The 13993-nt window shown below is 41.5% G+C and overlaps 1 protein-coding gene across 4 annotated transcripts in view; it reads right to left on the bottom strand.

The window, feature by feature from the left end:
• MTUS1 (microtubule associated scaffold protein 1) overlaps positions 1 to 13993 on the bottom strand; it is a 177540-nt gene that overhangs the window by 68736 nt on the left and 94811 nt on the right. For all 4 annotated transcript variants that reach the window (XM_061134843.1, XM_061134842.1, XM_061134844.1 and 1 more), the window contains 2 exons: positions 7103 to 7237; positions 4563 to 4601 (listed from right to left, as the gene is read on the bottom strand). In XM_061134843.1, the coding sequence (XP_060990826.1) occupies positions 4563 to 4601; positions 7103 to 7237 (174 nt within the window). The remainder of the gene's footprint in view (positions 1 to 4562; positions 4602 to 7102; positions 7238 to 13993) is intronic.

Here is a 13993-nt window from a genome sequence, read left to right as displayed (position 1 = left end):
GGTTCGATCCCTGGCCCAGGAACTAAGATCCCACACACCACGGGGCAATCTCACATGTCACAACCACTGAGGCTGCGGTCTCTAGAGCGCGTGCTCTGCAACGAGAAGTCACCGCAGCTAGAAACCCGTCCACCACAGCCAGAGAGTAGCCCCGCTCACTGCAGCTAAAGAGAGCCCACGTGCAGCGGCGAAGACCCAGCACAGACAATATACTAATTAATTAAAGACAAGAATCTATCACAAAAACTCCCCTAAACTTTGAAGGTTTTCGTTGTAGAGATGTTCATCACAGGATCATTTGTGAATGTGATACAGAAGTACCGTAAATATACAAGAGGAGTAGTTAAATGCTGTTGCATATGTTAAATGTAATAGTCATTATAAGTAATTGCTTGTGTTAGGTGACAGCAGGATATAAAGTTATCTACATTTTAATTTCAAATCACAAATTTAAAAATACTAAAGGGTGATTTCTAAACCTTTCCTGGCTAAACATTTTAGAACTTAGCAAACTGCTATAATTCAAATAATTATTGTACACAAATGAAAAGATATGAAGCTGCTCAGTTTTAATCTCCACCACAGTCTGTTGCTTTAAAAAAAGAAAACTATCTGAGAGCCATAAGATTTAATGCTCAGAGGAACAGGTCTGTATGCGGAGTCAATGTCTTCTGTACAATCTAAAGATGACTCTGCAAGTAGAATAGAAAGACAATGTGCTCGGCCATCACAGGCTTAGAGAGCAGGGAGACGCCTTAGTGGTCAGTCATTTCAATTACACAGAAAAGAAAACTAATATTAAGAGGTTACATGATCCACCCAAAAAGTCACTGCTGTTTGGACACTACTTCTGAGCATCTGGGTTTCCCTGGTGGCTTAGATGGTAAAGAATCTGCCCGCAATGTGGGAGACCTGGGTTCGATTCCTGGGTCAGGAAGATCCTCTGGAAAAGGGAAAGGCTACCCGCTCCAGTATTCCTGCCTGGAGAATTCCATGGACAGCGGAGCCTGGCAGGCCACAGTCCATGGGGTTGCAGAGAGTCGGACGTGACTGAGCAACTAACACTTCACTTTCTCAGCTTCTAAGCTGCTCCTCCAAAAGCCAACACACTGTGCCTTTTCCTGAGCAGGCTCACCATAATACTCGGTCAGCTTTAAATAATGATAATCACTAACCATCAACAGAGAAGCCTGGAAAAGTCAAGTTTATGACTTTTGGAAAATACGCGTTCATACTCGAAATCTACATTAAATCACAGTGTTGACCCCTTAAAACACAGCTTCTCCCACTGCAATTATTAGAGCAGGGTTAACTGAAGACAGGCATTCTCAAACTCTGTCCTATGCCCTATTTCTAATCCACGGTTTAGAGGCTTTGCCAGATGAAACCATGATGTGATTTATACTGTCCATTTCTTTTCTCAGTCACTTGTTAATTTGCCATTGTGATAACCTTTCCTATCAAGGGTCACTGTTACATTAAGTGTCAGTGTTAGGCTTTGGAAACAAGACATCACTGTAGTCCCACAATGTGACAAGGGAAAATGCCTAATGCTAACAGTTTTTCCGCACGTAGAAAGGAGATACATATTGGAGGGTTTTTTTTTTTTTTTTTACTGCTGTGCCTATGAAAACAAATATTCTTTACAGTGCTTTATAGTTTTATTTATTTTTGGCTGTGCTGGGTCTTCGTTGCTGTGAGGGCTTTTCTCTAGTTGTGGTGTGTAGGCCCCTCACTGCAGCGCCTTCTCTTGTGGAGCACGGGCTCTAGAGTGTGCGGGCTTCAGTACTGGTGGTGCACGGGCTCAGTAGTTGCAGTTCCCGGAGCACAGGCTCAATGGTTGTGGCACGCAGGCTTAGCTGCTCTGTGGCATGTGGGATCTTTCCGACCAAAGGATCGAACCCGTGTCTCCTGCACTGACAGGCAGATTCTGTACCACTGAGCCACCAGGGAAGCCCTACAATACTTTATGTAATCTCTGACTTGAGACGTAAATTAAGACTGCCCTTCCAAGCAGCACAGAGCAGGCATATTAGACTTGTTTAACTAGTTCCTTCACCGTGACCAGTATCAATAGCAGCTCCCAAAGCACAGAGATGTCACACAACAAATACTTCCCAGAAGAATTGCAAAACTTGTATTTTGAAAACTATCAAAAAGTTGTTGAAAGAAACGAAGGGAGACCTAACTAAAAGGGGGGGGGCACCCCATATTCATGAATCAAAATACTGAATATTATAAAGATGGCCAATGCTCCAGAAGTGCATCTGCAGATTCAGTGCAATCTCTATCAAAATCCTAACCAACTTCTTTACTGTTATTGACAAGCTGACACTAATATTCACATGGAAATTCAAGAGACTCAGAACAGTCAAAATAATCCTGAAAAGAGGACAGGTTGAAGGATGTGCACTTTCTGATTTCAGGACTCACCACACCACAGGAATCAAGACAACGTGGTACTGACGAGGATCAACACGCAGATCCATGTGCAACCCCACGGACCATAGCCTGTCAGGCTCCTCTGTCCATGGGGATTCTCCAGGCAAGAATACTGGAGTGGGTTGCCATGCCTTCCTCCAAGGCATCTTCCCAGCCCAGGGATCGAACCTGCGTCTCCAGCATTGCAGGCAGATTCTTTACCATCTGGGCCACCACGGAAGCCTATAGGATAGCTTAGAGGGCCCAGGAACAAATTCTCGTGTTCACAGCCAACTGTTTTCAACAAAGGTTCCACGATAGTTCAGTGCAGGAAAGAACAGTGTTTTCCACAAATGGTGCTGGGACAGCTGGAAATCTACATGCCAAAGAATTAAGTTGGATCCCCCTACTTCATATCATATCATATACAGAAATTAGCTCAAAAATGCATCAAAGACCTAAATATAAGAGCTGAAAGTGTAAAACTCTTAGAAGAAAACATGGGCATAGGTCTTCATGACCTTATACAAGCAATGGCTTCTTAGACATAATGCCAAATGAATAAGTAACTTAAGAAGAAAAATAGGTAAACTGGATCTCATGAAAACTAAAAATGTGCCTCAAAGGGTATTATCAAGAAAATGAAACAACAGGGATATGCTGGTGGTACAGTGGTTAAGACTCCATACTCCCAACACAGGGGGTCCAGGTTTAATTCCTAGAGAGAAAACTAGTTCCCACACGTCATAGCTAAGTCCTGGCACAGCCAAATAAATATTAAAAAAGAAAGAAAGAAAGAAAGAAAACGAAAACACAACCTACAGAATGGGAGAAAATTATTTGCAAATCATCTATCTGGTAAGAGCTTAATATTCAGAATATACAAAGAACTCCTACACCTCAATAATAATAATACAAATAATTTTAAAGTGGGCAAAGGACTTGAATAAGTGTTTCCCCAAAGAAGATATATGAATGGCCCATAAGCTTCTGAAAGATGCTCAACATCTGAGTAGCCATCACGGAAATGCAAACTGAAACCACAATGAGATACCAGTTCATACCCACTAGAATGGGGCTTCCCTGGTGTCTCAGACGGTAAAGAATCTAAGGAAACCCAGCATGCCTCCGGAGCATCAAGTTATTCCATATGTAAGGTTATCCATCCCATTTTCTTTAATATACTACCTGTATATAGGGGGTTGGGGTGAGGGGTGTCCACAAATTTATACCTCCTATCCAGGCTTTCCTCACTACATCATAGCCTTTAACTAGGAACCAGCAATGCTCCTTCCTAAAATTTACTGCAATTGTGATTGTATATTTATTTGTGCAATCCTTCAACTTTCCTGGAACCTTCCTGAAGACAAAGCCCTTACTCATTTGGGGCTCACCTTTATAGCCTTAGCTCCCAGTGCTATCATGAAGCATGAAAATCTGTAATCAGTGTATCACAGTAATACCCTTCTGCCTCTGCCGTGTGATTTGCTGTTGTAATCCTCAATGGACTCAGAAGCCATCAAACTGTCTTATAACCACATATTAAGGAGGAGAATTTAAGTAGTGGATAGGCACCTAACCAGCAATAGATAAAACATAGAAACTGTAGTGAGTACAGTTTATAAAATCTTCTCTGCCTTCAAGAGACCAAGTTTTTTAATTCCCAGTTGATGTTCAAAGGTTCAGAGACAGTCTTAGAGATAGGTGTGAGTTTGTTCAATAGAAGTGTGAGAAGGAAAAGAAAAATGTTAAGTGCTTGAACTACTAAACCTGATCACAAGATTATTTAACAATTAAAGACTATCCATTTTATAATAGCATATTTCTTAGAAAAAGTATATTCTCCACATCTCCGCATGCTGAATAATATGCTCCACATTTGAAAAAAAATAATTACTTAAAAAAGCAAATTATCTGTGATTAATAAAACATCCTTCTGCATCAGATGGCTTAGCAACCATGTTTACCAAGTTTCAACCCTATGACAGCCAACGTCACAAGCAGTTATGTTTATGCCACAAAACTGAAAGTATATTTATAAGCAACTAGTGAAAAATCACTGCAAATACACTTAAATACTTGATAATGTAACTTTACAAAATGATTCTTTTCCTCTATCTGTATTTAAAGTGGTCACTTACCTGTATTCAAGGCTGTAAATAGACTTTTTCTTGAAGGATCTAAAATATAAGAGAAATATTTGTAAGATACACATTTTACAGGAAATATCACACAATAAACCATTTTACAAATAAAGTTCCCCCTCCCAAGCATAAAAAGACATTCCAAATAAGGTCAAAATGGTAGTTTAATGGTTTAATGGTGACATTATTCATTGTCATCAATTAAATATGTTAGGACAAACCACAGTTTTTTTCAATTCAAGAATTGCTGAAATTCAAATTTAACAGTACTGAATTTACACGTGTCTTACACACTTTATGCTATTCCACCACTTACAGAGCAGATAAAAGGCCAGGCTTTATGGAAGAAAGGGTGTGATTTCTAAAACTGCCAAGTATTAAATCCAGTTGTATAGCTATTCAGCTAAGAAGGAAAAAACATATTTATGCTTTTCCTTCAAACAGATATGATATAAAATTGTAAGCAGGGGAATTCTTTCACAATGTATATATGCATTAAATCAAATTTATTATAATTTTCATTGTCAATTATACAGCCATAAAGCTGAAAAACAAATACAACCAGGAGTGGTGACAGGCACAGAGCTATGAAAGTCAGTCACGAGGAGATTATGAGCACGTCTTCCTGACATGATAGAGTCGTTTCTAGGGCAAAGCACCAGCAGATCAGTCAGAACAGTTGCCACATTCTATCCGTGGAATTTTACAGAGACGATAATCTCTTAAAATATGTGGCTGTTGTAAATGGAAAGCATTGATTTCCGCTCAAGTAAAACCTCTGTGATACAAAAGCTCATAAATTCAATAAACGGGCATTTTAGAATACTGAGATTCTCTGTTCTGTAAAGGTATCCAAGGAATCAAGCTACTCTAACTCTGCAAGTGACCTTAGTCTCAAAGCCAGACACTTTCTTTCCAGGTACCAGTGTGTGTGCAGATCACGGGGCTTTATCATCCACCAGTGAAAACCACAGATTCATAAACTGATGTCAGCCCAACAAGGGGTCATTTGATGCCTCAGAAGTTTATTTAAGACCTTGGACAGATGAGGACCTGCTGGCACTTGGAAGAATCTTTCTGCCAGTATCTGTACCTATTCTCTCTTGAATTCAGTAGAAAAGGAAAGTGTTGGTAAATACTAATAGGTAATCATCCTCAAGTTACCACAGGAAACTTCATTACATACATTTCTCTCTCTCTATCACTCACACACACACACACACACACACACACACACACATATTGAGAAGGAAGCAGAGCAACAGACACACTGCTTTGAGAGACTAACACCTTTCTGGAAAGTTATTTAATGACATAACAACAAGTTCCCAAAGATTCATACAGTTTAACTCAGTGATCCCTCTTGTAGGAAAACCCCATGGATGTAACTAGAATCTGAAGCAATGAACAATGTTCACCTCCAAAGATGTTCATCCCAGTATAAGGTGCCATAGTGAAAGTCAGAAATCGTGTCCAGGAACCACAGAATTAGAAAACAGGAGACAATCTCATAGTCATTTAAAATGAAGATGCTCTCATGACATACTACTAAATTAATAAAAAGCAGCACAGCACAAGAGAGCATATATACTATGCTCTGAGTTTTCTTGAAACAAAAGGAAGATGATGACCCACGCAAAAGGAACGAACAGGAGGAAATGGAACAGTTATCCGTGGTTGATGGGATGAAGGAGAACTGTGTAACTTTCTATGTTTTTTAATCTCTCTAATATAAATACGCCTCACATATGACAGCTCAGGCTTCTCATTCACAAGTATTCTTCCAGCTAAACAATCTTTTGGTTCACTGAATAATAACTGCTAATGTGCTTCAGCTCCACTGTGATAAAGCTGCAAGAGAACGTTCCATATAAGCAGCGGTCCCCCATCATTTCTGGCACCAGGGACTGGTTTCATGGGCGACAATTTTTCCATAGACCTGGGGGCAGGGTGGAGGGTTGTTGGGGGGAGTGGATAGTTTGGGGATGATTCAAGTGCGTTACATTTATTGTCACTTTATTTCTATTATTATTACATCAGCTCCACCTCAGATCATCAGGCATCCAGATTCCAGAGGTATATCCCCCAGAAGTATATACCTCTTATGTTGTAAATCTGAAGATTAACCTTCATAGCTGCAGCAATTACAAAGTAAGTAATTCAGAGAAGAGATAAAGAAAGCGGTGGGGGGTGGGGGTCAGGATAACATGGTTGGACCCAAAGTATGAAGTAAGCCATGCATTTCTATTCCATTACTATAGATTGCCACTTTCACATAATTTAACTCTGGAAGTTTTATTTCTTATCTCCTTATACCTTTGCTCTATCTGCTGATTTCTGTGTATCAAGTTTTAGCTACAGAACCAGCAGACTCTCAGAACAAGAAGAGCTCCCTCAGTGTAAAATCTGTCATGTCTTTATTTCTCAGACTTTTTGTAAATAAAAATACCATGAACCTGTCAACATTTTTAACCTCCTATGAGCCAAGGATTTGAAAAGCCCCGTCTTCCTCTTCTCTTCAGCGGGAGGTCCCATACCTTTTGGAGGAGTTTTCAGGAAGTGCGCGTGACCTCTGGGTACCAAGGGCTTCAAATATAAGGGTGCTGAGGAGCCATTTTGAAATGCTGGTTTTGGAGGTTTTTCCTCATATTTGATGACAGCGGCATTGCCAGCTAGAATAGAAAAGTGCATTTTAGTTTACTGATAACCACAGTACGAATCTTCCATGACCTATCTGTCCCCCTTGAATTAGCAAGTGCTCACTAAGCACCCACACCACGTGCCAGTCGTTACTGGAGGCTGGGGATACAAAGACGACAATAGGTAGTTCCTGTCCACAGGGACGCAGGGTAAGACGTAACCAGGGTGATCACACATCCTGGTACAGCCCAGGTTCACGCCTCAGGTCCAGGGCAGCTTTCATCCCTGAAATCTGGGAGATGTTTTGGTATCCTCAGGGGTTCTGGAACCAATCCCCCATGGTACTGAGGGATGAGTGTTATCCACAAGCTCATCTGTAGCTGTGAAGGTAAGATCAGGTTCTGACCCTTCTCTGCTGCAGCAAGAAGCTAAAACTCCAACATCCGCCCTAGAACAAAGGTGCCTAAGCCTCAGAGTTGAAACAGAAAATGGAATTCCACCTCAATAATAAAAGCATCGCCTGTAGTCCAGGCAAACCTTTCCTCTCTCACTCACACAGGAATTAACTCGGGGTTGGGGGCAGCGGGACGTTTCCAGGCACTAAAGGAACTGAATAAAGGGCTTCTGGAGCAAATCTGAGACTAGCCACCTGTGCTTAGACTGTGCTGTAATTCTGAGTCCATGACAGTTAACTAGCAAAAGGGGGTCCGGCAGAAGCAGACCTACACTATTTCCCAGGAAGAGGTCAGAGTGAAGGTGACCAAATACTCTCTTCTAGGGCTAATATGTCAATGGGTCCTAGAAAGGATGTCTGCTATTTTGCTAGTCTCTGATTTTGCTTCTCTGTCCTCACTGGGACCCTAAAGGCAATCTTGGCATTATCAAAAGACAGTGATACATGGAAATAAAGAACACAGCTTTAAAAAAATAGACAATTTGTAACTCATTGATTGTCTACCAGAATGACAATCTGAATCACGGAGAAACCTGTAGATAAAGCCTTCAACAGATGCCTTGCTTACTTGTATTTCTTCTTTTGCACAGTAATGACAGGAGCCCTGGACAATGAAAACCTGAGTATCTTTCAGTTACGTAAGACAACTGTGTAGACTGTATGTTTATGTAGGTTATCCCTCAATGAGATATTTCTCTTCACACTTATAGCATCCCACTGGATTGAAAAAAATAACCAAAATCTTCTATGGTATCCTTAAGATTTGTAAGGAGCAGGGGAAGAGGCAAGCAAAACGAAGGAGCAGGATCTGTTTCCTGTGCTCTGAATTCAAAGAAAGCAAGCATTTTCACACTGCATTTTGGTAAAAGTGTGCTGGGCCCATAATGAGGTCCTATGAAACAGTGTTCCCGGCTCTGGTACGGTTGACAGGACTATGGAAACTTTAGGAACACAACCAGCACCCCCATCACTTACTGCACTGTTTCTGGCTGAGTGTTATCTACATTGTAGAGTCACCTTACGTGTCAAAAACCTTTAAGGAAAGGTTTGGAAACAATAGTACCGGCATGTAAAGGTAACACAAAAAGCTGTTTCAGAGACTTGCCTGGGTGGCTCAGTGGTAAAATTCCACCTGCCCAGGCAGGAGTCACAGGTTCGATCTCTGATCCAGGAAGATCCCACACGCTGCAGAGCAACTAAGTCCGTGCATCACCCCTCCTGAGCCTGTGCTCCTGAGCCTGTGCTCCAGAGCCTGGGAGCCACAACTCCCGAAGCCCACGCACCCGAAGCCTGTGCTCCTAACCAGAGAAGCCACTGCACTGAGAAGCCTCCGAGGCCAAAACTGAACAGTGGACCCCACTCACCCCGACTAGAGAAATCCCCTGCGGTGAAGAAGACCCAATGCAGCCAAAAATAACACATAGAATTACATATATCCAAAAGGCTGTTTCCAATTTTAGTAAGTGGTAATAAACACAGAGAGAAGAGCAGCAGCGGTGACCTAATTAAAAGGGGGAGGGCATCAGTATGTCCTTATCATTCTGAAATTTTCCTTTTAGTTCTCCAGAACTGAATCATCTTTGAAAAAGTTCACTGTCCAGAAGCTCGGCTCCTACAAGGAATTTTAATAGCACTGCTTGGCTCTCACCGAGAGGTTACCATGTTATACATAATGCTCAAGAGTGTAAACACAGCACTTTGCCCTTTTCTCTCCATAGCTCAGGAGGGGGGAAGAAAAATCAAAAGAAAAATACTTAGAAAGTTTTATAGTTTTTTCAATTCCCATAAAAGTTAGGCTTTTTATCTATCTCCCCTTGGTAACCATACAAACCACTGGCATGTTCATGTCACCATATACTTACTGTGCTGGAGGTTTGATCATCCACAACCTGGTTTCCAAGCTTAATATCCCCCTCTGCCAACCCAGACTGGACTTCTTAATCATTTGTTTCAAAATAATTTTCAACACCCAATTCTAACCATCCAATTCCATTCTAATTATTAACGCTTAGGATCAAAAACGTCTTTATTGCCAATCTTGATCCCTTTCTTCACTTCACACTTCTGCAAAGGGATGAGATGTCAACCCTATTTACTAATATTTATAAATTTGAGGACAGAAATTTTTCCCTAGGCTAAACTGTCCCAGCTCCTACAACATTCCTGAAGGATGTCACACTTGAGCCTGGTGAAGACTTGCCATCACGCTGCCCTGATCGACGTCAAGTCCCCCCTACAGGGAGCCGTCTGTTCTTCCTGTGCCCAGGTAACGCTTAATACCAGGCCAAATCTACAGTCTTCCCTCCCGCTGATAAGTTTCTGTCAATTTCCTGCCGTGCTTTCCAACTCCCTTCTCCCCTAGAACGTGGAGATTTGAGTTTTCCAAAGCTGACATGGAGCTAACGTAAATGTTAAACACTAAAAATACAACTACTACAAAATTCAACATAACTTTTTAAAGAACCGATGGGGAATGACTTCATAGTCTTAAAGAAACAGAACCAAAGTGTCATAGAGCATGTCTTCATATAAAATTCATATAAAATGTATATTGGGTTTCAATCAACATTTCCACCTACGCTAAATCAAAACCCATGAAGGGAAGTGAATAATGTTATCGGTATCAACCGTGTATTACAACAATCTGGATTCGAGTCTGCCTTTTTTTGACACTTTTTGAAACTATATTCAGCAGCAAATAAGTTGCCTATTCAGATTTTGAAAAACTGAATTTAATTTACAGACCTACTATAAATTCATATGATAGTAAATCCACACATTTTATTTCTAAGCTTTGAACATAAAGACTTTCGGTTTCCAAAGGACTTGGTAAAAGGATTTGTCACGAAAGCAAAAGACTCTTCTTACAAGGGACAATATTCCCGTCTCGGTCATGCGCAGAACAGGAGGCGCTGGGGGCCAGCTGTCTCACCACCCCCCTGGAGGCTCAGTCCTGCCGCCACGCGATTACATCAGTGTTAACACGCGAGGGTCAACATTCCATATGACAAGGATAAAAATGAGCTTGACTTGGGGTACAAACACACACACACATGCACTTACTTTTATATGTAACATATATATACACACACATACACATATGCACACACACATAAACACACACACTTCCATTTTGATGTGACATATAATATAAACACACACACACATACACATATGCACACAATCACATAAACACACACACGCTTCCATTTTTATGTGACATATATAAACACACACACACATGCACACACACATAAACACACACTTCCATTTTTATGTGGCATATATAAATACACATACACATATGCACCCACTCATATAAACACACAAACACACTTTCTCTCTCTCCGATCACCTACTACATACGCCCCCTTCATTCTCTCCCGTGTTACTAATGTGCTGACCTTTTGACCAACACTTACACATGCCTCAGTTCTCTAAGGCTCTCCTCTAAGCTGGCCTGTCGCTTTCCAGTAAACCCCAACTGGAAGGACGACCTTTATTACAAGGCACAATGCCTTGAGAATATTTCTCCCGCCTTCTATTTCAGCTGGGCAGCCAGCTGGGTATGCAAAGAATGTCTGCATTTCCTCTCATCTAGAATTATTATGTCCCAATGATAAACCCTTCAGCAGCACAAGTTCCAAAAGAATGACGGAAGCACCCTAGTGTCGAGGAATAGAATGGAGCCGGGACTATCTGAGTTGTGGTCCTGACCGGGCCACTGCCCAGCTGTGCTGAATCGTGTCACCTGTCTACGCAAGAGAGGGTCTGAACCCCTAGTGTGCAGACAGTGCAAACGGTGTCTTGGGACCCCCACTAATGGGCGCAGGGTCCATCTGAGGCCAAACACCCACTGGGAATTCTCCCAACATGGTGCTCCAGGAGGCACGGCCGCTCCGTGACGGCTGGTTTGTAGACTCAATGTGTGAGGTCCCCCAAGTGGTTGCCCACGCCTCAGCCAGGTCTAATACATGCCGTTTTAGAACTGCCCCATGCTGTGGTCAGCCCTGGACTTAGCTGCCCTGATTATGCCAGAGTAACAGATGCTCGTGAATCCTTCATTTCCCCACACGCAGAATGTGGTTCAAGTGAAATGACAGAGATGACCAAGTCTACCGAGAAAATGAAGAGATTCTCAGAGAAGTCCAAGCACAAGGAAAAAGATTTCCCTGCTAGAGAAAGGCTTCCACTGTTCCAAACTGTTATTTGCAAACTAACACTTCACACCACGCTCTAGCGCCTGCTCCACGTTAGTTTTTGTTTTTGTTTAAAAAACATGTATATACACATGGAGCCAAACTTCTGCTTGTTTTCCGAACTTTCGATGAATCAGCTTAACACTTCCCACTGTGCCAGATCCTCTGCCTACGTGGCTTTGAATCAAATCACAACTTACGTCCAAGCTCTGAAATTCCAAACACAAAGTCCCCAACCCTGTACTAACAGGAAGGTCTCAGACATAATCCAGAAAAGCATGAAGACAAAACATCAGTCTGGATGATAGTATTTTTGTATTCAGTCGTCCATTCGGATGTGCTTAAGTGCTGGGCATGTGCCATAACACGGGGCCAACGTAGGTACCATCTGCCTTTCCCCCTTCCTCACCTCAGGCAGGCGTCAGTGGTCAAACCCACGCTGGGTTTGCTCTGAACCTGGAAGCGGCTGGGAAAACTTTCTCTGCTGTCCAGGTGATTCTCACCAACTGACCGGTACTGGCAGGTGACACAATACCCCATTTGCCATTCAGCAATGAGGACGGGACTGAAGGCGAGTGAGACTGATCTTTCTCTCCATTATCTTGACCCCTACTCCAAACACCCTCCTTCCAAGCTGTTAGTACCATCTTATCATCATGAAGAAAACTAAAGGTAGGCAGAAGCCTTTGCCGCTGCAAGGATTTAGGACGATCTGGGTCTCCCTGCCCATTCATCAGGTGAGAACACTGAGGCTAAGAGAGTGTGAGACTGTCCAGCTTCCATGAGTTAGTAAGAAAGCTTGCAGGAGTCCACCTTGGATGCTCTTCTCTATGTATCATCCATGTGCACTGGGGCTGGCTGTGAAGGTGGGAGAAGAGAAAGCTCCATTTCTTTAGTTTACCTCTGCCCGTTCCATCTCCCAGACAGAGCAGACAGCTCGGGTGTGCAACCTTTCATTTCCCCTTGCCATCTGTCTCTCAAAAATAAATGTGCTCATCATGCTTTTCTGGCCAAACTGGGAGGTGTAAGAAGCTCTTGGACTTCATACCTGCTAATATGGCAAAATTCTGGACTCCCCTGAGACCTCCTTCTACACTCACACAAAGGTACCTCAAAGCTTCCCCTCTTTACAAGACCTACACTATATAATGTATTTTTATCCAATGATCTTAAAAACTGGACCTTAGCTCTCTGAGTCTGGAAGAGCTTACAACATTTAACCTCTAAAAATGAGCATATTTGATACAGAAACTACCAGATTAAATTTTGTACTAATACATATATTAAAAAAATCAACACTGTAACTTTAAAAATTTTCTATGCTGAAAAGAATACACACAAAGCACCTGCCGGAACCCCCACAAAAGAAAGGTTTATTGTCTTATACATTTTGATTCAGTTGCTTTAGAACTTGGTCGTGTTATTTCTATAGCATCCTTAAGCACGGCAAACCAGAATTTTCTAAGAGCATCTTGCCATCTCAGAAGCGACTGCACTGACAGCATCACATCACAAAGAGAGGAGCAAACAAAGCAAGAAAACATTCTTTAAAAGCGTCCAAAGGCTTCACCCCAGAATTTAAAACACAGATCGAAAGGTTATTTCCTAACATGACCCATCATTATCAGAAATCAGAAACACTGCAGCTCAAAATGATTTTTTTCTTGTTTGAAGGTAATTCTGAAAAAGCACACATTTTAAATATTTTTAGATAGAATATGAGTAAAAGCATTAAAATGTGATGATTTCATTCTAATTCTAGGAAAGTATTTTTCCTATACTTGCACAATGATTGCCTATACACACACAAAAACTACCAGTTGTTTCATCACAAATGAGACCATTAACTAGTCTTTTATAAAATAATTTCATGTGCCAAGAACATCGACAACATTGCTGAATTATATTTAACCCGAGTTCCCAAACACATAAAATACACAATAAAATTGGTTCTATGCAGAATTATTCACAACTTCAATACAAACATGCCCGAGAAATACCACAATTAACAAATTACGAGTTATAAAGATAGCAATCGAGAGATACTAAGTCAATTTATTGAAGGAAATTTAAGCATGCTTACAAAGAAAGAATCAAACCAGAAATCGTCGACCTACTTCTTTTGCCAGTAAACG

This window comes from Dama dama, chromosome 32, assembly GCF_033118175.1.
Source record: "Dama dama isolate Ldn47 chromosome 32, ASM3311817v1, whole genome shotgun sequence".
NCBI classification, from domain to species: Eukaryota; Metazoa; Chordata; class Mammalia; order Artiodactyla; family Cervidae; genus Dama; species Dama dama.
Note: the sequence above shows the minus strand (reverse complement) of the source record. Positions and strands in the feature narration are given on the sequence as shown.